This window comes from Podarcis vaucheri, assembly GCF_965113315.1.
Source record: "Podarcis vaucheri genome assembly, chromosome: 2".
Classification (NCBI taxonomy): Eukaryota; Metazoa; Chordata; class Lepidosauria; order Squamata; family Lacertidae; genus Podarcis; species Podarcis vaucheri.
The window spans coordinates 92,595,953-92,621,322 of record NC_138760.1 but is presented as its reverse complement, the minus strand read 5'-3'; the positions used below and the strand labels follow the sequence as shown (position 1 = coordinate 92,621,322).

The following is a 25,370-nucleotide window of genomic DNA, read 5'->3' as shown; positions in this document are numbered from 1 at the left end:
TCCCATTTCAACCTGGTCTGAATCCCAGTGCAGCACGGTTCTGGGAGAATTACCTTTCTCTGTGCCTCAGTTTCCTGGCTTTGAAATGGGAACAACCGGGACCTAGGCGGGGATGAAACACAGGTATTGCCAGCCGCTGGACTCGGTGACAGAGTGGGCTAGACATCTAAAGAAAAAACGGACGGCTTCTCCTCTTCCTACAAATAAACACTCGGAAAGGGCTTTAAAGCTTTCCCCCATCATTGATTGGGAACCTAGGCGTAATTCCGCTTACCTGCTCCAGGATGGCCAGAAATAATATACTCCAGGAATACGATCAGCGTTATGCTTTTTTGCTGCATGACTCCGCCTAGGAAATCCATCTTCTCCGGAGGCGCGAGGGTAATAATAATAATGATGATGATATTTCTACAAGCTTGGTGCCCACATGACCTTTCTTTTCGGGGCGGGGGCAGAGCAGACAAAACAAAAACACTTTCCTTCAGGGCAGCGATGACTGCGGGCTCCTCGTGCTTCCCTTTCCCTGAGGGGGTGGGTGGGAACCCGCCGCGCGTGTCTCTGTGTATCTTTCCTCTCTCTCTCCCCTTCGGATCTAAGGCGCGCTTCCCAGCTCCGCGCCCGCTTCGCCTCCCCCGGCGCGTCCACCTCAGCCGCCCATCGCCTCCCAGTGGATTCAGGCAGAGCGCTGGCTGGCTGCTTCGAGATAGAGCCCCTTCGCCCCCCCCCCCGGAGACGAGGTGAAGTTCACACGTCTGGCACAGCAAGCCGAGCGGAGCAAGCCTAGTCCTCCTCCTCCTCCTCGCCCGTCGACCTTAGCAGGGTCAAGGCGGCGGCGCGGCTCGGAGGGCGAAAGTTCCTTCGGAGTTCGCTCAACTTTCGATTTCACTTCGGACCTTCCCTCGGCCGCCCGAATGTTTCCACTCGGCTCTCCTCCTCGCGCCGGACTGACTCGCGCTTTGACGCTCCTCTAACGCGAGTGCAATCGAGGGCAAAGCCGCCTTTGTTTTGCCACCCTCTCACCCCCCCAACCACCCCCTCCTCGGTCGCCCAAGCACGGCCTTCTCCCCCACCCGCTTTGGACTATCGCCGGTGTCTCAGAGGCGATCCTATGTATTCCACCGCCTTTAAAAGAAAATGGATTATTACTACTACTACTACTACTATTCAGGGCAGCTCAGGGCTTGGGTGGCTTTTGTGGGGATTGGTGAATAGTCCCTTCCTTCACTTTCAGGTGCCTTGGATCAGTGCCTTCTATAAAATAAAATAAAAAATGACGATGAGCTAATTTTTTTTGGAGGGAGGTTTCTTTGCGCCGAGCTGCTCGCGTCTCTCCAACCCCGCGGCGATCGCCTCTGCCGGCCACCTCGGTCCCCTCTAGCCCCGTCTGGCTGCAAAAGGGATTATTCTGACATGTGATCCTCTTCCTGTCCTTTGATACGTGTGCGTGTCTGTGTTTTGCATCTCACTTGCGCACTCCTTCGGCTGCTTGCGCCGCTCTCCAGACGCACGTGTCCGCGTTTGCTCGCTCGCAGAGCCTCTCCTTTCCCCCACTTCGCAAGAGCCCGTCAAGCCTCCGGCTCCGACGCTGCTCCTGTCCTGGGCCTTTAAAACCAAATGCCCGGCGGGGAAAGCGCTCCTTCCTCCGTTGCTCCCCCCTTCGCACCGGCCAGGCTCGGGGTCGATTCGTGTCTCCGCAGCGCCCCCGTCAGGTATAACGGCCAACAGCAGCAGGCGCCGTCTGCGCATAGCACCGAGGCGGGCAGGCGACAGAGGTAAAGTGGTCCAGGAGGAGGAGGGTTTAACAAATTGCTGCTGTGATCGGACATGTACTGTCCTGCTTAGTGGCTTCGACCACTAAGGATGGATGCTGATTAACGAGCAGCGTTAATAACCTGCCAGAGCCTGTCTGGGAGGAGAAGAAGAAGTTGGATTTAAACAGGGAAAAGTAAGATTGAATTTTTGCAGCTGGTTGGAAACGAAGCAATGCTTTGGCGGACTGGTCGCAGTGCAGGCTGGGTTTTCTCCATCCCCCTGGGGTTTACAGGCTCATGCAAAGTTATTTTGCTGCAAGAGGCAAAACAGTATATCACTTCCCTGCTCCAATTCAAGGCGTGTCCTTCCCAAGGCCAGCCAAGGTGGGGTTTTTTGTTCATTTGTTTGCATCTGAGACAGAATATCCCACAAGTGTCTTTGCAAGTGAAATACATAACCATTAGCTGCCCTTTCACGATATTGAAACTCAGCCCAGCCCTTTACAAATTTGTATTCAGTCCTCCACGTTTTCTCCTTGCAAAGTTCCAGAAGGAGAGCCGGGACAAGTCTCTTACAGCAAAAAGACTAGAGGTGTCCTCAGCCACTTTTGCGTATGAAGACAGATTTGGAAATGTAAGAAACTGTTGTGGGCATTGCCAAATACCCACATCATGGTGTTGTTGTTTAGTCATTTAGTCGTGTCCAACTCTTCATGACCCCATGGACCAGAGCACGCCAGGCACTCCTGTCTTCCACTGCTTTTTAAGATGCTGTCTAGGCTTGTCATTGCTTTTCTCCCAAGGAGCAGGCGTCTTTTAATTTTGTGACTGCTGTCACCATCTGCAGTGATCATGGAGCCCAAGAAAGTAAAATCTCTCACTTCTATTTGCCAGGAGGTGATGGGCCCAGTGGCCATGATCTTCGTTTTTTTGATGTTGAGCTTCAGACCATATTTTGCGCTCTCCTCTTTCACCCACATTAAAAGGTTCTTTAATTCCTCCTCACTTTCCGCCATCAAGGTTGTGTCGTCTGCATATCTGAGGTTGTTGATATTTCTTTTGGCGATCTTAATTCCGGCTTGGGATTCATCCAGCCCAGCCTTTCGCATGATGAATTCTGCATATAAGTTAAATAAGCAGGGAGACAATATACAGCCTTGCCGTACTCCTTTCCAACAAACTGGTGGTGCTCAGAACTGCTTTCAAAAATACCTCCCCGTACCCCTGCAAAGTGATAAAACTCTTCTGCCACTGTGACAAAAAGGATGTTGGACTGGATAGGTCATCGGCCTGATTTGGCAGGCTGTTCATATGTACTAACACAGGCAACAACAACAAAAGCCTCACACTGAACAGAGAAGCCCCTTCCAAGCAATGAACAACAACAAAGGCCAACCTTTGTTTTTTTTTATTACAAATAAATAAATAAGGGGCAGGGGATCTTGGCAGGCACCAAGTCTGTGTGGCCAGAGGCAAAAGTGGGAGAGCAGTTATCTGATTTTCACACTAACCCTCTCTAGCCTTCACCCAGACAAGCAGAAGGCATTATGAGAGCTCAAGGTCACCTTCCTGCTGGGCACAAATATTTGGGGTGGGAAGCAGGCCAGTGATGAGTGTAGCCTGCAGAGAGAGGTTCTGGCCTGGGAAGAGTATCTAGGGCCAGATACAGAGGCCCTAGAGGGCCACCACCATGCCCTGCTGACTTGAAGTTCCCCCACCCCTAGCTTACCCACAGTCACAAAATGTTTCCACAACTATGCGTGTGGTTATGTTTGCATGTTGTGTACAAGTATACTGATCATTGTTCCCTGCTGTGATCCTTTCCCGTCTTCTTGCTGCAACACCACAAAATACATCACTGCATTATACCCATTTTACAGAAGGTGTGTCAATGCTGAACGGCAGGAATTTCATTAAGGCCACCCAGCGAATATGCAGATTAGGTGGGGTTTGAACCCTAGTTTCTATATCTTCCCAAGCAGTCTGTTTATTGGGTCACATTACGATTTCCACAACTCTCTGTTTTTAGCCCCTGAGTGTCTGTATCACCAGAACTGATTGCTGCCTACTGGAGCCATAAAGTGGATTTTCTAATCTCTTTCTGCAATAGTTCTGACTGACTGCATGAGTGAGACATATTCAGGGGCAAAATTTCCACCAGCCATTCCTTTCTTTCCTTTCTTCATTTCTTTCTTCCAACCAGATTTCCAGGCCTGCAGCCCACTGATAACAGGCTTATTATCCCTACCCTCGGCAAATGTGCCTTTGACTTATTTCCCTGATCTGCAAAAATATTACATTCTTTTCTTTCTCTTCCCCAAGGCATTTGTGGGCCATGTGTGTAAGGCCTAAGATAGTAAGAAGCACTTCACTTCTGCCTTGGTTCATCAGAGTTCTCCCCCCTCCGCCCACCCCATTAGGCATGTTTTCATCACTGGGGCTGGTGGGGGTGAATTAGGAAGGTGTGCTCTTTTTGTGTAAAAGGCATATTATCCCAGCATGTACCCAGAAGTGTGAGAGATCTGTACTAAAATATGATGGTCTGGAAGTGCCTGATAAGAATAAGTTAAATAATCAGCAATTTGACAACCCAAATTGACTGACTGAGGCAGCCAAATGAATGGAATAGGATAGTTGTGCCGTTCTCCTCTATGAAGCCAGGCACATATTGAGATCCTCTTCAGAGTCCCTCCCCCTCCTCATGATCAGAGAAGCAAGGGGCTTGCCTTAGGACAGGGGCTTCTCAAAGGTGGCCCCAACATTATAGAAATCTCTCCTGAGGAGAGTTCACATTGCTCCTTCAAATGCCTGGAAAGGGCTGCCTTGTTTTAGAGCAATTTGGAGCTTTTGTCATTATGTTATGCTACTGCTGCATGGCTCCCATGATTCTTTGTAGACTTACATGTTGTTGTCAGTTTTATAGGACATTTTGTTGCTGTGATTTTAAAACATATATATGTATGTTTCATCACCTTATTGTGAATTTTACCTGTTGTAAAGCTCTGCTAGTGATTACTGGAACCCAAAGGGGGTATACAGATGATTTAATCACTAGTGGAACCCACCCTGTGGAACGCCCTCCCATAAGATGTCAAGGAGATAAATAAATATACAACTTTTAGAAGACACCTGAAGGCAGCCCTGTATAGGGAAGTTTTTAATGTCTGATGTTTCGTTATGCATTTATATTTGTTGGAAGTCACCCAGTCAGATGGGCAGGGTACTACTACTACTACTACTATAATCAGATAGGGGAGTCTCAAAGGTGATCTACATTAAGGCCCACAAATGAAAACACGCAAATACGAAGATTTGATTTTTTTGTCAGATTGTAGAATCTTTTAAACTTGACACACACTGCTGTGTCTTTCAGTTGGTTCAAAACCTCGCAAAACCCACCAGGCCCCTCAGAGTAGTGAATGTGTGTGTGTGTGCAAAGTACATAAGCTTGCCGAATGTGGTTCAAAGTGACAGGCCCAAAAGCATGCGCAAAGAATGGCCAGAGAATAATCAGTAGGCCTGTGAATTATTCTTTAGGAGGAGGAGGCAGGAGAGGCCAATAGGATTGTGGAGACTGAATAGGTGTGTCTGACAGGCATGGTGTCTTTTCTCCAGAGAACTGGAGGTGCACATACAAAAGCCAGTGAGCAGCTTGCTTTCATCAGGGGTCACCTCAAAGTTGCTGAAGATCCCCCAGGACTCTCCAAAGAGAGCCTCTATCTTCTGTCTTGCCCCTCAGGCAATAGCTCTCTGTGAATGATCTTCTTCCTCTAATTACATCCCCTCACAAGCCATGTCCAGCCTGAAAGAAATTTGTGGCGGGCTTCCCTTGAACCCTCTTCCAGAGAACAGGGACCGAAAGAGTGGAATCCCTCATGCTCCCGTGAGGACTCCCAACCTGGATTCTCATGAAGAAAAGGTAAGAACATTTGCATGGGATCTCTTTGGGTGCCCACACCAGTTTAAACCCACCAGAACTTCAGCCTTTGCTGGTCTGTGGCATCCTGGTTCCCCAAACGCACAGGAATAAAAATACTCACAGAAACTGGTTATAGAGACACATGTTGCCTAGACAAAAGAGGAGACCATAAGCAATCATCATGGTCCTTCTGTTGTCCCTCAGTGAAGCAAATAAAGCGTGAAGTACTTTTGTTGCTTAGTCATTAGACAATACATTTAGTTGCTTATTTTTAAACATGCCTTTCCACAAGTAGAGCCCAGTCCTAAATAACGCTTGTGCATGTTCTAGGGGAACATTTTCTAGTAAGTGTGCTTAGCTTTGTAAACTTAAAGGAATGGATAGACTTGCCCTTTAACATAAGAATGTAAGAATAACACTGTATTTATGTATACAGAGATATGTGTTCTTGTAAGGCAGGGATGAGCCACTTGTTACTTTCCAGATGTTGGACTCCAATGCACATCAGCCCCAGACAGAATGACCAATGGTCATGGATACTGACCTATGATCCAAGTCTGTATTCATACTGAAATTGTTTTTGAGATTTTAAAATAATTTTTTCACTTGTTTTCAGTCCTAGGCTCCTTTTGGAGGAAAAGCAGAATATAAATTTAATAATAAATAAATAAATAAATAAATAAATAAATAAATAAAGTGAATTGTTGTCTACAGGGTTATAGGTTCTCAATTTTCAACAAAAACAGTCTGTGCAGGAGACTGACTTAGTTTCTCAAGCCTTTAAAAAGAAACTGCTCTGATGATATGGTGGTGAGGGACATTTTGGGGGAAATCGATTGGCCTGGCATATTCAAACTGAGACTCATCCTTGAGTGAGTTGAGTTAATGATTTGTTCTTTGGTTGGGCAACCAAAAAATAAATAATTGTTTAACTAAGCAGTAACTGAGTTGCCTGCTGGGTTCTTAAGTATTGTTACATGCCCACCGCTTCCCCAACCAGTGAGAAATTCCCAGGAGAGTGCTTCCAGGATTGTTTTACTTTGAATCAGAGAGGACTTGTGGCATCTTTGCACAGGGTGAGCCTTTTAAAAGAGGCCCCGTGGAACATGTGTACCCTGTATCCACGGGGCCTCTTTTAAAGGATTCACCCTGTATTAGGCTGAGAGGCAGTAGCTGGCTCAAAAGTCTTGGCACATAATATATTTGTGAGTCGCTTTCTCCAAACATATTTAGCAGGTAATTTAAATGTTATGTATCTTTTCAATGTAACAGGCTTATATTCCTAGATAGCATCATCCTGCAAAGTGGGTCTAACCTCATGGGTTTGTATCCATTAGTGTGTCCCTTGCATTGACAGAGGGCAATTAGGACCAATGGGGGCTTTCATGAGGGAAATAGCCAGTTGGATCAGACCAATATATCATCTCAACCAGCATTCTGTTCTCGTGGAGGCCAGCTAGAAGCCTGTGGGAAACCCACAAGAAGCATCTGAGCACCAGAGCAGTCTCTTCTCCTGTGGTTTCCAAAACTAGTATTCAGAGGCCTACTGCCTCCGACTAGATCAGAGATAATTCACACAAGACAAAGGTACAGTGGGTGGAAAGGCTCTCTGTCCAGAGAGGGGTTGAGCTGACGCTAGATGGTTTTGCACCAATTTTGCATTGTCCTGACCCCTGAATCAAGCCACAGCAATCCAGGCCCAGAGTCAGAGGCTGCAGAGGCACATACTAAGGAGCCAGGTCAGATTAAGAGCCCTGAACTAACTGCTGGAGAGCAGGAGATGACTACAACTGAGGCCGCTAGACAGCAGCCTCCAGAAGAATCTCCTAGAGTCGACCACCAGGGCCTATAGGGCCAGAGCCTGGACCATCACAGGCCCCTTCCCCTGAGAAACCGGAGGCCTCCCACCACACATTCTTGGTTCAACGGTGCAGGGAGCACACCAGGAGAGAAACTAGGGAACAGGGCCAGAGTGCCTGTCTTCAGGCCAGAGAGCTGGCCCTTTAAGACTCTGAAGTTGTCTACAAGGCAGTGGAGTCTGGAAGAGGGAGTCTGGACACAGAAGCTTAAAAGGGTTTAGTCTGCTCCCAACTTTTGTGGGAGCAAGTTGCTCACTGGGAGCTGTCTGTGGTCCTGCAACAGCCTGTTAGCCTTGCTACTTTCTCTATAGGATCTGGCATCAGACCACTTTCCCCAGGCCATGCCTAATTTTATAAACTTCTATCCTGTTGGCTCTTTGGGCTCATCCACTTTTGCTTGCCCTGCTACTTTCCCCCAGGAAAACCCAATCTTTACTGCTGAATCAGAGCAAACATCAATTGGGTTTTCTCCAGAATGATGTTTGCTCTGATTTAGCACTAAAGAGTGAGTTTTCTGGGGGAAAGCAGTGGGGCAAAGACAAAACTGCTCAAAGCCATGCTTTCTAGGCACGGGACAGTGGAAATATAGACAAGCCATTACTTTCCTTTTCTCTAAACTAAAAAACCTAAATGCTGTAACCTTTCCTCATAGGGCAGTTGCTCCATCCCAAGACCAGCACTTGGAGAACAAGTTTGCAATTAATATAAATGATTATTGTTGCTGTGACTATTAATAATATCAGCCATGATAATATAATTCATTGGAATAGTAGTAGCAGTATTAGAAGTAGAATCGGCAGTGTAACCGTAATGTGTTCCAAAGCTGAGGGAACAATGCCAGTTAATATAAGCTGAGGATCAGGCCTGTGTATCTGCAGCGCTTTATTTTCCATTTATATTTGCAGTATTAACCCAAAACTGTTCTCATGTTTTGTTTTCATGCATCTCTATTTCTGGCAATAATATAAGGCCTTTATGAAAGCTTTAGCCACGTGCTTCAGGGTCCTTCGGAAGAGCTACGTGGCTCTTTCCACCATCTCATCTTTAATCTCCTTGGATAAACCAAACCATATCTGCAAGGCTCTTTCCATATATGGTTCCTGACTTCTCTTTCTTCCAAGCCCCTTTGTTGCTCGGGACTTAAAGCCGCAACATCCTCTGTCTCCCCCTTTTCCCTGCCCAGAGGCAGAAGTCTCTGTGCTTTACCAATCCTAAGAAAGACAGTGTCTTCCTTTGGCAAATTACAGAAGGGTTGCTGTGTTGGCCTGATGCAGCAAAAACAACATTTTTTTGTTAAATGTATTACTCTGCTATCCTACAATGCCATAGGACTCTCTGCTGCATTTCCTTTGTCTGCAATACATAGATAGCCTGCATCGCTTCATTGTGCCCCTGTTAAAGAGTAAACTTGCCTTACATAAGAACTTAGGAAATGGCCTTATTCTGAGCCAGACCATGGCTCCATCTAGGGCAGTATCATTTACTCCAATGGCCCCCACACTCCCCCACCCCCTTGAACCACATGAAAATGGTTGAGCATCTTAGCGGACCACTTGATGGTTTCTCTGCCTGTTGTAGCAATTATAATGCATTGTGCCAGGTCAGGGGTCAGCAAACTTTTTCATTAGGGGGTCGGTCCACTGCCCCTCAGAGCTTGTGGTTGTATTGTGGGGGATGAATGAATTCCTATGCCCCACAAATAACCCAGAGATGCAGGCTGGATTTAGAAGGCAATTGGGCCAGATCCGGCCCCCGGGCCTCAGTTTGCCTACCCATGTGCTAGGTGCTGTATGGTTTTTAACAGTATTTTTAATGGGTTTCTTTTATTTCTAACACAGTGTGTTTCATTGCATTGTGATTTTAATTCCTTAGCATTCAAATTGTAATACAGTGTAAGAAATAAAATCAATATGAATGTTGAATATACCATCTCCCGCCTTCAAATCCAGACAGGCCACCTGAATGAAGTGGTCCGTGGACCACAGTTTGGGAACCTCTGGTCTACACTGACTTAGCAGCGGCTCTCTGAGGTTTCAGGCAGCATGTCCTCCAACCCAGCCCTACCTGGAGATGCTGGGGATTCAACCTGGAACCTTCTGCATGCAAAGCATGTGCTCTGTTATTGAGCAGTGGTCCACCCCTCCCCAAAAGGATATGCTTTGAAACATTTCCACACAGGAGACAGCAGTGAAGAGAGGTGCCACTGTGGACCTGGCAGCAGTGCCACTACTGCATACCAGAGTGATGCAGATGTAGAGCAGGGCAGCATCAAGGTTGAGGCAGTTTGGGCACACTCAATTGGCACACTGGTTGGATGACACTGCCACTATTCTGTCCCAGTATTAGACGGTGGCACTGCTGCTAGGAGATCAGATCCATCCATCCCTATTGGCCACTCCTGTTTGCACATGGAAAACTGGAGCCACACTGAATTAACTTGTTTGGATACACAAAGCAGATGCTTATTTGAACAATTTGCAGCCTGTCAAAATTCAACACCTCGCCAGCTCTCCAGATTGTTGCTTTAGCGTCTATTGTTCCACCTGCCAGTTGATGTCTCTTCATCGTGTGGCTTCACCTGCCAATTCAACAAAGACATTTGCCCAACAAATAGCCCATCATTATCCAGTTACTTTAGTTAGTAGAACACAAACACATTTCATCTTCTTTGTGCTAGCCTCTTAAGTAGAGTCCATCTAGAACTGTCAGTTGCAGACAAGAGTCTTTTGTCTCTAAAATGTAGCTGTCTGCAGTACTTGGTTGTGTAAATTAGGACAAATGGCCATGTTAGTTTGCACGTGAAGGTCATTGTGCTCAATGCAAAAGTCTTCACCTGGAAAAGGGCACAGCATTGTCAATTCCAGATGACTAGATGTTAAGCCACAAACAACAAGGGAATTGGGTTCATTCAGTGTCTGAAATGCATCACAGCCTGTTTCCACACAGTGTGCCAAAATAATGGATATGGCTTTCTAAAGACTATTCTACTGCTAGGCTGTTACCACTACTTGAGTAGTAGTTTAGAGCATTATGGAGAATAGGGCTGTCAGTGGCTGCTGGCCATTATGTGTAGCATCTCCTCGGTCAGAAGCAGTATTCCTCTGAACACCAGTTGTGGGGAATCACAAGTGGGAAGAGTGTTCTTGTGTGGGGGTCCTGGCATTTGGTTGGCCACAATGTGAACAGGATGCTGAAATGAATGTGCCTTTGGCTTGGTCCAGCAAGGCTTTCCTTGTGTTCTTCTGACTTGGTACCAATGGGAACTTCCCTCCCAGGAAAGATAGCAGCTCTGGAGGATCACTGATCTGGTTCAGGACCATTCCACCATCTCATGAAATGTTGTGCCAAATTGGGAGACAATATCTCAAGAGGTGCCTGGAAACAAAGAGAGCTGATGGACAAGCCCATTTGCAAAATATATAGCAGATTGTGATTTGTAAGCCATTCTTCCTAAAAACTGAGCCTAGAGCTGCAAACAGTATTTTTAAAATGTCGATTGAATATTTAAAATGCTGCTCAAGTTGAGCTTGAATCTTGTCAGCACGGAGACACTGGGCTAGCTCATCATATTTTTGCATAGTCTGAAGGCACCGCCATCTGTGGAGCTTCCTTTCCATATGGGAGCAATAGCTTTCTGGCAGCAGCATTGTCACTGATTAGGAGTGGGAGGCAAGGCAGTGGTGAGGTCAGGGCTGTGCAAATACGCTGGCAGAGCCAATTCAATGTGCCTGTACAGCCCTGATCTCACCACGGTTTCCTGGCCTCGTATACCATGCAAGCCAAAGGCTAAAGTCAGCTCCCTTCTCTGCTGCCTGTTTATTTGATTTCACAAAGTAGAGCAGATAACTATACCCTTTAGCATTTTCATGGTGGAAGCAATGAAATTTCTACATATGGTAACTGAAGTTTGGATGTAGAAGGGTCTGCTTTATGGTTTTAGTTTTTTTACTCCACCCAGGTGGGCTGGGGCTCCCACACATTTAATAGCACGCACAATTTCCAAAGCAGGGAATGAACTTGAGAAGTGAACAAACGTTTCCTTGTTTCATATCCCATATGGTAGTTTGTTGGGTTTTTTTTTTTTAAAGTTAATGACAATGACATGAGGAGGACCCTACTGAGGAGGATAGGAAAGATTTTATCTGATTTGCCTGCTGGAGGAACAACTATCCTTTGAAGTATTGTTGGGGTTCCTGCTGGCATATTTTACTTATTTCAAATATTCAGACTTTGCTCCTTCCCTGGAGATTGAGGTGAAGGTAACAAACAGCACATTTTGATGAACCGTATATGGTTCTCAGAAAATATTAAAACTGCAACAACTGCAGAAATGTCCAAAGCAAGAAAAGGCTTCAGTGAATCCCTTTCAGGGCATATGGCAGGTGCCACCACAAAGTGACAGGGTGGGGTTGAGTTGGAAGGGACCTTGGAGATCATCTACTCTGAATCACAGAATGTGATTGCAGCATCCTTGGCAGATGACTGTCAAATGAACAGCCTCCTGAGCTAGTCTATTCTACTGTCAATTAACTCTTACTGTTAGGAAGTTTCTCTTAATGTTTAACTAAACTCTGCTCTCCTGCAATTTCCACTCATTTGTTCCAGTTCTGCCCTCTGGAAAAACAGAGAAGAGGTATGCTGCATCTTCTGTGTGACAGTCCTCAGATATTTGAAGACACTTTCTCTTCTCTAGGCTAATCTTATCATTGTGCAACTGTTTCTCATAGAACTTGGTTCCAAACTCCTCTTTTGATTGCTCCTGATACAAGATCAGCCACCCAGCATTTGGCAATGCTAGCACATTTGAGCACAGAAGTCTTGTGCTTTCTTTGGCACAGCACTGGGGGATCTTGGTCCATTAGATTAGCATGCACTGAACCTTCTGTGCCATTTCAGTGTGACAATGGAGCTACAAACCTGACTTGGCAAAGTTCTGTTGTCAAACAGGCACCAGGGGTGTCCTGCATCATGCTGTGCTTGGGTATAATGGTACAATGGAGTTCCTGGCATGTCTGTTATCTGCAGCTGATTCTGCTTGCTGTTCCATCTCCTCTGGAGAACGGGTGCAGCCCGGAGCCTGTGCCAGGATAGCCTCTTGTTTATGCAAAGGTTAGGGTGGGAAGATCCCATTCAAAGTGCTGTGCTACCTTGTTTGTTGGAGCCTCATACTTATTAACGGTCAGTGCCCTTGAATACGTTTGCAGCATCTGGGCACATTTCCCGTTCAGGCTGATAAAAATGCATGTGTTTAATTAGCTATGATAACCACCCACTTGGTCACTTTCTTTTGGCTTCCTTCTCTCTCTCTCTTTCTGTGCAGCTGGCTTTGAAGAACGCCTTGCGTTATTTCCCTTCCAGCTTCCACGAAGTCCTGGCGCCAGAATTTGCCAAGGAGCTGAGACTCTATGGACATATCTACATGTACAGGTTCTGCCCCCGCATTGAGATGAGGTAAAGGCTTGAGGAGGGCTCTACGTGGAATGGCATGTTGGGAGTGAAAGCCATTTGTCTGTTTAGAGTTGTACCTAAATTCCGTCAGAGTGAGTTGATGTGGAGGCACAGCCCATGAACCAAACTGAACAGACAGAAGGCCACTTGTCTCCAAATAGGCTGGCTAGGGGAGGAAATGCAAGCTAGGAAGCCGGCAAGCAGGCAGGTAAATTGGCCCATTGCTGAATCTGACAGTAGTTTGGTCTTTGTGCTAAAGGTGTCGCTCAGACCAAGGAAGTAGGCCAGAGTCTGTGACTTTAATCGGACTCCTGTTGGCTCTTTGTGTTGCTGGGCAATCGCTGGTTCTGTAGTTACAGTATAGTACCTCTTTGTGGGGACACGGGTGGCGCTGTGGTCTAAACCGCAGAGCCTAGGGCTTGCTGATCAGAAGGTCAGTGGTTCAAATCCCCACGATGGAAGTAATTTTTGGCATAGCGTTAGCTTTTGTAGTGGGGGTGCGTTTTGCTAGGGACACTCAAAGTGCTTTGAATACACAGAGAAATCTCTGAAAATATTGATTACTCTGGGGGGGGGAGAAGAAGAATGATGCCGTTTGATTCTACCATCATATCAAACATTTTATTCTCGTTTTGGTTTTATTATGATTTGCTTGTGATAAATCCAAGTACGCACTTGTAGAAGGTTGAAGATAATTATTTCATTTCCTCACTGGTGTATTTTAATTTCAGAGCTTACCCCATCCAGGAATATCCCTGCAAAACCATCCAAGCTGCTGCAATAATGCACATGATTATGAATAATCTTGACCCTGCAGTGGCACAGGTAATGAACATTCCTTGGTGGAAGGCTTAGTCTTGGAAAGCAAACGGATAGCAGTGACAATGCATTGATTTTTGTGAATTGACACATAGCAGTTCTGCTTCGATTGTTCTGAAATAGAACAAAGGATGAAATGTATTAATTTTTTTTTAATCAATGCATTGCCACTTTCCCCCATAAATTTTAATGAATCATAGTTGGAAGGACCCTCTAGAGTCATCTAAATCCAATCCCCTGCAATGCAGGAACCCCAACACACAGTCCCCCATCCAATTTGAGACCATACCGAACCCTGCTTACCCTTGCAAATGTGCTAGCTGTTTTATTGCTGCACCACCAGGAGAACAGCGGAGGTGCAAAATTCGCATGCCACTCTGAGGTAGAGCATGTGATGCTTAAAAACAAACAGGGCTGAGCTGACATTTCTCAGAAAATAATTTCCAGCCAATATTTGACTTTCTTCTTTTGCTTTTTTGAGCTCTTCCTAAAACCGTTGGAGATTTTAGTCCTCCTCTGAAGACTATCCAGCAAAATGGCTTTCTAAGTTTTGCCATCCATGAATTTTCAGCACAGCTATGGATCTGGTTTGAATATTGTTTTTATTTTTAATATTCTTGAAGGAAGCCATGGACTTGGCCACCCCTACTCTTTCCAGCCTTCCCCTCTTAAAGTTTCGGTCAAAGTTATGTGAGAACTTGCTGTAAGAATCACTCAAAACAACTCCTTGTTTAAGCACCTTGTGGAAAAATATCACCTAATCTGCCACCAGGTAAAGCGAATAGCTAAGCCAAGAGTGATTTGAAGTTTGCTTAGTCAAAATAAGAATATGTTACCCTATGCTATGAAGACAAAATACAAAGGCAAGCTATGTATCAACAACGATCTGATACTATTTCTGACAGTCATCAAATCATTGGCAAAATGCAAGCTCGACCATCCCACTGATACTTGCCAAAAAGGATTTTATTGCGAATAAAACTATTAGAAATATTCATAGTTTGTTATATCTAACACAGCTTGTGTGACTGTTTTTAGAATACATTTTCATAGCTTATGAAGCAATTTCCTGCAATCAGATGGTTGGTGTTCTTTCATTCCCATAAACAAAAATATGAATAATGTTGTTAGCACTATAAATATTTCAACAAATACCACATTGATAGGGATGTTACGTAATTTTTATTTTTTTGCTTGGATGCACCAAGGAATGGTAATAAAACAGGCAGTTAAAATGCACGAAACAGTCACGTGACAATAAATTGAAGATACAGTCCTTTTACTAGTATAGTGGTACCTCGGGTTAAGAACTTAATTCGTTCTGGAGGTCTGTTCTTAACCTGAAACTATTCTTAACCTGAAGCACCACTCCAGCTAATGGGGCCTCCTGCTGCTGCCGTGCCGCTACTGCACAATTTCTGTTCTCACCCTGAAGCAAAGTTCTTAACCCGAGGTAATATTTCTGGGTTAGCGGAGTCTGAAACCTGAAGCATATGTAACCTGAAGAGTATGTAACCCGAGGTACCACTATATTTGAGTAAGATTTCACACTCAGTCCAGGTAGCCTATGTCTGGGCCTTGGAAGAGTGTGTCATCTTGTCCTTCACCTCAGGCAGCAAAATGTATTGAGTCAGCCCTGTCCCTCCACCAACATTCATTTCTACTGAAAGGCAAGCTATATCAACACGCTGGTTCTGCTGCTTATTGTCTGGAGCTTGGATAGCTTGGAGACACGGGGAGGTGAACGACTTTACAGTTTGTGAATCAGTGGAGGTTAGAGGCATCCTAAGAAGTGGCGGGTGCTAATAGAAGCCATAGGCACAACCTGGTAAAAGCTATTACCTCCTGGCATTCTGGAGCTCATGCAGCACAGAGGATAATTGAATAGGCCACAGTCTAGAATGCCCCTGGTCAGATTTAAGCTCTGCTATGTGCTCATTAAGCAGTGTTTTGATTAAACTAGGTTTAATCATATTTGAGACTGGAATAAGGGACACTGTTTTAAACATACTTTAAAATGTGCTCTTTGCAGTTTCCCCAGGAACTTGTAACTTATGGAGGGAATGGACAAGTCTTCAGCAACTGGGCACAGGTATGGTATGGTGTTGATACATTTGTTGCTTGCCTTGCTTGACCATGCTCTTATTTAATCCATCACATCCATATTTTGCTTCGTTGAAGATGTGACTAAGTTGTTGGCTGTTATTGACGATGAATCCATGCAGTTGTTGGGGCTTTTGACTTTAAGAAATATCAAAAGAGCAATCCAGTGCTTAAATTATGGGGGCTTCGGGTGGGGTGACAGCTGTTTTACCTGTTGTGGCTGCTTTCTTTGCTGCTAATTATAGAAGGCTACAAGGTTTGTGGGACACAGGTGGCACTGTGGTCTAAACCACTGAGTCTCTTGGGCTTGCTGATCGGAAGGTCGGCAATTCGAATTCCCGCGATGGGGTGAGCTCCCGTTGCTCAGTCCCAGCTCCTGCCAACCTAGCAGTTCAAAAGCACGTCAAAGTGCAAGTAAATAAACAGGTACCACTCTGGCGGGAAGGTAAACAGCGTTTCTGTGTGCTGCTCTGGTTTCACCAGAAGCGGCTTAGTCATGCTGGCCACAAGATCTGGAAAAACTGTCTGCAGAAAACGTCGGCTCCCTCGGCCTGTAAAGCAAGATGAGCGCCACAACCCCAGAGTCGTTCACGACTGGACTTAAAGGTTAAGGACCCCTGGCAGTTACCTTTTTACAAGGTTTGTGAGGGGTCATTATTTGGTTAAAATAACTTTAACTTGACAGATTTTTTTTCATGAAAAGGGTAAATCCAGGTTAAATGGGGGTGGGGGTAGATATGGGCTGGCATTTTTATGCCATTATTTGGATGCTGCACACACCATGCATAAACAAGAAACACGAATCTGGAAGCACCCTAAATATCATTTAGTCTGAATGTTTTCTGAGCAGATGCAGAGTGCTTTAGGTTCATCATTCGGGAACCACAAGAATCCCCTGCTCTATCTGGGATTAGGACTCCCAGGTCCCCAGGCAGAGCTAAGCTCTTTCAGCTTTCTTTCCTGAAACAACCATGATGTTCTGAAAAAGAGGGAAAGAACATGATTCTGCACCTCATGTCTAGCAAGGTGACATTCAGAAAACACAACATTTGGAAACTTGCTATCTCTTCCTTTGCACCGGCAGCCATGTCCAGCTTCGATATGACTGTGATGTCTAACAAGAGTTTCACAGCGGAGCAAAACAATATGCCTTTGTCACTGGTTACTTAAGAACAGCAGTCGGATGAATGATTTTCTTTCACTGCGATAAGGACAGTTTGTTCTCGGTGTTTTGTTTCATGAAAAATGAGACCGTTTGTAAAGATGTTGTAGCAACGTTATTCCTAGAAGTGTTATTTCTGGTGCAGGGAGGAGAGGCAATTGAAAACGTGGCATGTGAAGGGGTGCTGAGCCGTTACCCACTTAGTTCAGGGGAAGGGCCCGAGCTTAGTAGGTAGAGCACATCCCTTGCGTGCAAATGGCCTCTGGTGCAACCCCCACGGAGGACTAGGAAAGATTCCCTGTCTGAAACCCTGGAAAGCTGCTGCCAATCGCTGTAGACCAGGCACCCTAACCTGGTGTTTTGCAGAAGTCATTTGACTACAACTCCCAGTATCTGTCCGACCAGGACAGTCAATGGACAAGGATGGAGGGAGCTGTAGTCCAATGACAACTGGAAAGCACCAGGGCGTGGAAGGCTGGTGTTGACGATGCTGTGCTAGATGAACTGGCTCAGTATATGCCCAGGGCTCATGTCTACCCCCAACACTGCTCTCCACCCCCCCTCTTTTTTATGTATTGCTTGACATCAGCCTTGCCACGGACGAATGTAGGCCGCCTTATTGTTGGGGCCAGGTAGGAATTTTTCCACTTGGCAAATTGGCACCAGCCATTTGGTTTCCCCCTACCTTGTAGCAATCGTCACAACTTTGTAAGGTTAGGCATTGGGTAGGCCTTGTTTATGGGATAGGAGGTTGTAGCCTCCGCCTGCCCCTCCTCGTTAAGGGTATCCCCTTAAAGGGATCTGGGGGTGTGGATCCTGTCCGAAGCCTGGGCATGGCCTAGGGCCATGTCACGACCCCATCGTGGACCCCGGGGTGCCCCGATTTGATGTATATCATAGGGCTCCCCCTACCAGTGGTTTACCCTTATGAGACTCCCTGCAGACAGGCAGTATCAGGATATAGTCTGGTTTCACCCAATGCCTAAGCCAAACCACTCACATCTGTGACCAATAAAGTTGTGGCCTATTTTATCCCATCAACCTAAACATTTGTGTCCATGTGTCTATTATCTAAGGGAACTGCGGGGCCTGGGGCCTCGTCAAGCAATGCTGAGCTAGATGGACTACTCAGTATAAGCCCAGAGCTCATGTTTCCCCCCAAACACTGCTCTCCACCACCCCTCCATGTGCATTACTTCTAGTTTCAGAATCCAACTGGAAGGGGGAAAAATGGGTGGGGAGAAGCAGTTTCAGGGGGAAGGTGTGTGTGTTTGTGTGTGATACATTACCTGGCTTTCCACCTGCCAATGTTGCACTTTAAGTCACTTTGTAAGAATTGGCTAGTGACCCACCCAGTTCATCTAAAATGGTGGCCTGTTACCAGCTTGCCTAGTTTGCCCTTTAAAAGCCTTACAAACACAGATCAATATAAGAAGGAAGCTTAGCCTGCTCCTTTCTCCCATTCTATCTCTCTCTTTCAGTTCTGGCTGGTGATGCACTATTTGTCTGAGATGACTGAAGACCAGACCTTGGTCATGTACAGTGGGCATCCCTTGGGACTCTTCCCCAGCCACCACAACGCTCCTCGATTAGTCATAACCAACGGCATGGTAAATAGCTGCTGTCATCTTGTCCTCTCTTTGCTTACTATCATTTGTCACGACCCACAGTGTTTTCTGGTATGCACTGTGCTTTGCCTCATTGATCAAAGGTTGGCCGTGTTTCGGTTCACGTACTGTTTGTTTCAGAAAGTGTGAATCGGATAGGGTCACCTTTAAATGCAAACTGAATCGAGTTTGTCCTCCACCACTACATCCAATAGCATCATGTTGTTTTTCCTGCTGTCCTTTCCCTGTGGCCTTGGAAAAGAGAGACAGAGAGAGGAAAAGATCTGGGTGTTCTTGAATATTCTTCAATTTTCCAAATTAATAGAGGGTCAAACTTTATTAGTTATAATTGGAGCATCTAAAACTAGATCCTCTTGCTTGTTCAAATGGGTTCCCTCACACTTTCAGCATTAGTAAGGTGTGTCAGGGAATGGCAGGACACTGATGAGTATACACAGGGAAACAAGGGGCTGGAGTCAGAGAAACAAGGGGCTCAGGAGAGGGGGCTAGTGATTTGTGGGGACCTGTACCAGCCAGAGGCAAGAAGCAGGGGAAGCTCCAGAGCTGGAGAATGGAGCTGAGAAGGGATCGGAGGAAGAGGCAGGTCAGGCAAGTGAAGGGCTGGGTGCCTCCCCACCCTCTCCTGTACCACTGTCTCTTGGAACCAGGAGAGGATTGAAGAGGGAAGAGCAGAGGCAGTTTTCACACAGGCACAGCCTCTGGCTGTGTGTGTGCAGCCCATCAGGGGAAGGTACATAAACTGATGGAGGGGTTGCTGCAACTGCTCGATAAAGCACAAACCAGGAACTAGCTGCCTGGATGCTAGACTGCTATGTGTGGGTGTTCAGAGCCATAGGAACTACTGTAAGTGTCTACTTTTGACAATACAGTTAACTATCTGCTGTGTGCATTCCTTTGGCTGGGGAGCGCCCATAATAGGTTGGTTGTATTGTGCTGGCATGGGACGTGGGTGGCGCTGTGGGTTAAACCACAGAGCCTAGGACTTGCCAATCAGAAAGTTGGCAGTTCGAATCCCTGTGATGGGGTGACCTTCCATTGCTCGGTCCCTGCTCCTGCCAACCTAGCAGTTTGAAAACATGTCAAAGTGCAAGTAGATAAATAGGTACCGCTCCAGTGGGAAGGTAAACGGCGTTTCCGTGTGAAGCTCTGGTTCGCCAGAAGCGGCTTAGTCATGCTGGCCACATGATCCAGAAGCTGTACAGCAGCTCCCTCAGCCAATAAAGTGAGATGAGTGCTGCAACCCCAGAGTCAGCCACAACTGGACCTAATGGTCAGGGTCCCTTTACCTTTACCTTTATTGTGCTGGCAAGTTGGTAGAATCACAGTGTTAACCAGAGACACCTCTCTCTTTTCACCTTCATCCCCACCTCAGGACTTCTATTTTAATTCTTGTAATTTTATGAACTGGTGTCTACTTGCCCCTCTCCTCCCTTTTTCCTTCTGTGTCATTGCAGTTAGATTGCAGTTCTGAAGACAGGGACTGGCTTGATTTTAGTTACGGTACCTGTATACAGTTCTTTGGCTGCCTGGTCAGCTGAAAAGTGCTGTCAAAATGCTCTAAATAAGACACGTTTCCTTGCTTTGTTTAGGTGATTCCTAACTATTCTTCCAGAGATGAATATGAGAAACTATTTGCAATGGGGGTTACAATGTAAGTTATCCATTGTCCTAATTAATGTTCCTAATTAATTTCTGAGGTCTGCTTTTTAGTTCTGAATTGGGAACTTTTTGTAGCAGGCCTGCGATGGTGAAGGGATAGAACATGATATGTATACATGCAGAAATACAACCCAAGGGCTGAAACCATGCATTCACTTCCTTGGGGAAGTGGGGCTTATATTTGTGTAATTCAATGGGGCTTATTTTTGAGTAATGTATAGAATCACACCGTAGGAAGCTACATGGAGAAAAAGAGAAATATGGAGAAATGTGTCAAAGGGTACCATTACATGGGAAATGTTGCACTACTAGACTAACAGAGTAATGTAGGGGCAGAATATATAAAAATAAAACAACATCCATAGCTTACTGAAAAAACTGCCTTGCATTCACTCCTATTGACAGGTATGGACAGATGACAGCAGGTAGCTACTGCTACATTGGACCACAGGGAATAGTCCATGGAACTGTGGTAAGAACTGCTCACTATCACTGTTGGGCAGAATGTATCATTTGTAGAATAAGGAAGCATCAGTTCTCTTCTGACTAAAGATCTATTTAGTATTTCTAACAAACAACAACAACAACAAATGCAGAGCTGACCCACTGCTCCATTCCCTGCTCTAAAGCACTGAAGTGTAGGTGGGTGCAAGACACAGTGATAACAGCAAGAACCTTTATTGAACTACTGAGCTGGACAACAGGGGCAAAACAACTGCTTATATACATTTCTGAAGGCCTGGGCCACTCCCACTCCCAACGTGATTGGCTGTCTAAACTTCCAAGCTGCGAATCATGACTCAGAGTTTAAGGGCCAATGGCAGAGGCCCAAATCCTGAAATGTTCTGTGATTGGATATCATGTATCGAATCAGAACACAGGGGCTCAGCATCCTTAGTCCATACTCAAGCTCAGGCAAACACAGACCACTGAATGCATAACAAGCTCCATGCGACACATTGCTCATTGCAACGTATATAAGCCACCAACTCTCAAGCTGGGTGCGGCAAGGGAACTGCTTTGTGAAAAAACAATTACCTTATAAAGGCTTCTATAAGCACATATTCCTCCTCTAAGGAAGAGGCTTCCCACAGTGTCTCTGAACCATGTACCGTAGATGCCTCTTTCAAACCCATCTCCATTGGGGGCAGGCAATTCTGCCCTATCTCTGCATCAGGTGCATGAGAGTGGAATTTTTCTGCCGCCACCAAAGCACTACTAATACATCAGAACTGTCACCTTCCAAATGGGAAGGACAACCAGAGCAGTGGTTCACACAGAAGTGTAGGAGAAAATGAAATGTATTCTCCTGTTTTAATTGCCTGTAATTGATCCTGAGTGGTTGGACTGAAGCCTCCATTGCTTTGTTTCAGGCCTTTACATGCTCACTCCTGAGCATGTAAGGTTCTGTTGAGTAGATGAAATGGGAAGTGCAAATGATAAACAAATGGAGATACGATAGAAGTATCGCCATTGGTAAATGACACCATAGGGTACCATGCACAGTCACCACCCTTTTTTGCAATGTGCCTTAGCTAACAGTGCTCAATGCAGGCCGTCGCTACTTGGGAGTGGAGAATCTGGCTGGGAAAGTCTTTGTCACATCTGGCCTTGGAGGAATGAGTGGCGCTCAAGCCAAGGCTGCAGTCATTGCTGGCTGTGTGGGAATTATTGCTGAGGTAAGCCTGTATGTTTATTTGTATGCTTCTGCTTGGTTTTTTGTTTTTTTTTAAATCAACCTCCCCTGAAAAGGTCCATTCTCATGTGGCCACTCCCTGTACTTCCCTCTCATTTATGATTTTGTTAAGGCATTTTAATGAACAAATGGGTTTTAAGAAGAGAGAGCTTACAAGGAAACTCTAGCAAAAGTTAAGGTTTCAGTAGCTTAGAGAGGGGCAAATGCCTTGAGCTACAGTATTGTACCCACTTGCCTGGGAGTAAACCCTATTGAACTTAATGGGGTTTACACCTGAAGAGATAAGTTTAGGATCGCACTGTTAAAGAATTCATCATTTTATCTAAAGGTTATGAACCCCTCAGTGAAAACTGACACAGAACATTAGGCCACAACCCCAAACTGATTTAAGTGTGCTTAAGCCCGTTGATTTTCAGTGGGGTTACGTGCATTTTATTCTCTTTTGGATTGTGGTCTTAAGTGAGCTGCGCACTAACTTACCCACTCCAGCCCTAGACCTTGACTGGCTGGAAAAAAATGCTTCCATCCATTTAAACCAGCAGCTGGGCTTTAAAACAACAACAAAAAAAGCCAAACAACAATGAAAGGATTTGCTAATGTGAATTTGTTTTTCTTAACCAAACAAGAATTTTGTTGGGCAGATTGTAATTCAGGCTATATGGTGGTTGGCAGACATGCACATCTTGCTCACTCAATAAAAGGTTTCCCCATGGAGTTGAAATGTTCTCATGTGAAACAGGCCTTACTATAATAACAGCTTTATAGCTATGCTGTTAAACAGGGTAATAAAGGACTTCAGTGACCCGTGTAATTTTACCACTGATGATGGAGAGAAAATCTTGTTTCTAAATTTGCTTGGGTCAGAAATCTCAATGATTGATCATTTGTGGTTCTTCAGCTAGGAGTGGCCTGTCCCAGGCTAGGCCTCAGATCTACACACCACTGGTCTCAGTCACCTGCTGTTCACGTTGGTTGCCAGATCATTTCTGGACCACATTCAAGGTGCTCACAATAGAGTTTAAAGCCCTAAATGACTTAGGACCCTTAAATCTGAAAGGCTGCTTCATTCCCTACAGACCCTCTCAGGTGTTAAGATCAGCAAAGAGAGCAGTCTCTAGTTCCCCTTCCCTCAGAAGTTCAGGGTGGGGGTGATCTGGGCAAGAGCATTCCCTGTGGAAATCCCTAGGATGAGGAATTCCCTCCCCACAGATCTGCCCATGGCATCTTTATTATATAGTTTCCATTGTATGCTGAATATGCACCTCTTTACCCTGGCCTTTGACACTTGGGATATATATTTTTTTAAGACCCATTCTATCCTTGCAACTGTAATTTGTTTTCAAGTGTTTTTAATATTGTATTTTTAAATTGCTGTGACCTGCCCTGGAGACTTATGGTAAAGGGTAGGAAATGAATCAGATAAGCAATTAAAGGCAAATTATTCTAAAGTTCAGTAGTTGCTTGTTTAATTCTATTCAATTTTATCTAATGGAACCTCTCAGGTTGATGAAGCGGCCCTCTTAAAGCGTCACCAGCAGGGATGGTTGATGGAAATCACTAGCAGTCTGGACCACTGTATTGCTCAGCTCAGGTATGGCTCAATAAACACATCCTTTAGCGTTTTGTTAATTAACTCCACATCCCACCAAAGGACCTTTCTGCAGCATGGAGAAAAGGTCTGGGGCAGACAACCCTCTCTGCCCTATCTCTGCTATGGTTTATTTCTAGTGCTTAACCTCACATTTCTCAGAAGTGAGTGACTACTAGGTCAGTGCTCCTCACTAAAATAAAAAACTCTGTTGGGGCTGGTCCTGACATCTGTTTCCCCTATTTGTTTTAAAGGTGTGTAGTGAAGAGGGGCAGAAACTGGCTAACAATTTAAGACTTTGCAGTGGTGAAAAACATGACACATGCAACTTGCCACATTCCTGGAAGTAGGAATTTGCATGTATAAGATTCTTGTCCTATTTTTTCAGCGCAATCAAGGCTCACATCTTCTACCATGTCCGCCTTAGTGCAGGTGTGTGGAATCTGTGGCATTCTGAGAGGTGTTGAACTACATCTCCCATCAACCCTGAGCATTCACCATGTTGACTGTGGCTGATTGGAGTTGGAGAAAAACAACACGGTGTGTGTGTCACAGGTTCCCCATACCTGCCTTAGTGTGAATAATTTTTCCACTTTGGAGCAGAACATAAATGAATTCTTTAGTGCTTTGATCTCACACCCAGTGGCTGAGCTTCATGCTCTGGCACCAGGGGGCAGAGAGCAGGCGGGGGCGGAGTTGGTGCGTATTCCGAGGGCGTGGCTCGCCGCCCACAGGGGCATGATGAGTCTCCTGGGAGCGTGGCGCGCTGCCTGCGGGGGCGTAGCACCCAGCACAGGTGGGGGGGCAACCGCGATGGCACCCCACCGGGGTCACGCTGCCGGGGACGGTGCACTCCCCCCGCACTCCTCTTCCTCCACCAGTGCTCAAACTGCAGAACAGATCACTGCTAACAACCACACTATTAACATAAGTACCACATAACATAATATCACGTAACAGCAAGAGTCGCCTGCCTGCTTTCAAACCTCTCACCTGATTAGCCTCAGCCAGATACTATCCAATAACGCTAAAGGATGTGTTGATTCGTATATGTTTAATTTGTTAAAAAGAGTTATTCCTGCATTTTTGGAATTTCAAACACTTCAGAGTCTTAAAGGTAATAATCCAAGCCCTCAAGACCAGGACAGTTTCTGGTACCTACAGGACATCTGTGACATCCCTGCCTGAATACTCACTTTGACATCAGAGAAGATCAGCCAATGACATACAGAGAAATGGGACAGGCAGTCAGGTCAGATGTCAAGGAGGGGATTGTAAGAAGAAAGAGGTCCCTGGATGTAGATGAGAAAAATGCAGCATGTCAGGAGAGTAGTTTTATCTCACTTTATAGCTGCAAGAGGATTTTTAAAATTAAGTTGCTTTTGAATTGTTAAAAGTTAATCCCTTTTGACTTGTACACAGAGAAGCAAAGAAGAAGAAAATGCCTCTTAGTCTGGGATATCATGGGAACGTGGTAGATCTTTGGTAAGTAGCTAATAATGAACCTTGCAATGGCAGGGGAGGAGTGGGGAATCCATGTTGCAGTTCTGATAAAAAATGTGTCGTGAAATTTCTCCCCGCAGCTTCAGCCTCATTGATTTTAATGGGAGATTAAAGTATTTGTCACTGAAATCAGTGTTTCAACTGCTTGAAGTGTTGGTTGTGCCATCCCCTACAATGCATCCATCCCTTAGCAATACAAAGGGGCTAATTTACCAAAATTTCGTCTAGGTGCTCC

The 25,370-nt window shown here is 45.5% G+C and overlaps 2 protein-coding genes across 2 annotated transcripts in view; one reads left to right on the top strand and one right to left on the bottom strand.

Moving 5' to 3' along the window:
• Positions 1 to 737, bottom strand: part of LOC309524808 (netrin-4-like) — a 53,377-nt gene extending 52,640 nt beyond the window's left edge. Inside the window, exon 1 of the mRNA XM_082209877.1 lies at positions 275 to 737. Within this exon, the coding sequence (XP_082066003.1) occupies positions 275 to 362 (88 nt within the window). The 5' untranslated portion in view covers positions 363 to 737. The remainder of the gene's footprint in view (positions 1 to 274) is intronic.
• A 4,400-nt stretch (positions 738 to 5,137) lies between these two features.
• The window catches only part of UROC1 (urocanate hydratase 1), a 48,320-nt gene continuing 28,087 nt past the window's right edge, over positions 5,138 to 25,370 (top strand). Inside the window, exons 1-10 of the mRNA XM_082209730.1 lie at positions 5,138 to 5,670; positions 12,850 to 12,980; positions 13,709 to 13,802; positions 15,829 to 15,888; positions 18,543 to 18,671; positions 20,279 to 20,340; positions 20,754 to 20,820; positions 21,884 to 22,027; positions 23,547 to 23,635; positions 25,055 to 25,117. Coding sequence (XP_082065856.1) covers positions 5,545 to 5,670; positions 12,850 to 12,980; positions 13,709 to 13,802; positions 15,829 to 15,888; positions 18,543 to 18,671; positions 20,279 to 20,340; positions 20,754 to 20,820; positions 21,884 to 22,027; positions 23,547 to 23,635; positions 25,055 to 25,117 — 965 coding nt within the window. The 5' untranslated portion in view covers positions 5,138 to 5,544. The remainder of the gene's footprint in view (positions 5,671 to 12,849; positions 12,981 to 13,708; positions 13,803 to 15,828; positions 15,889 to 18,542; positions 18,672 to 20,278; positions 20,341 to 20,753; positions 20,821 to 21,883; positions 22,028 to 23,546; positions 23,636 to 25,054; positions 25,118 to 25,370) is intronic.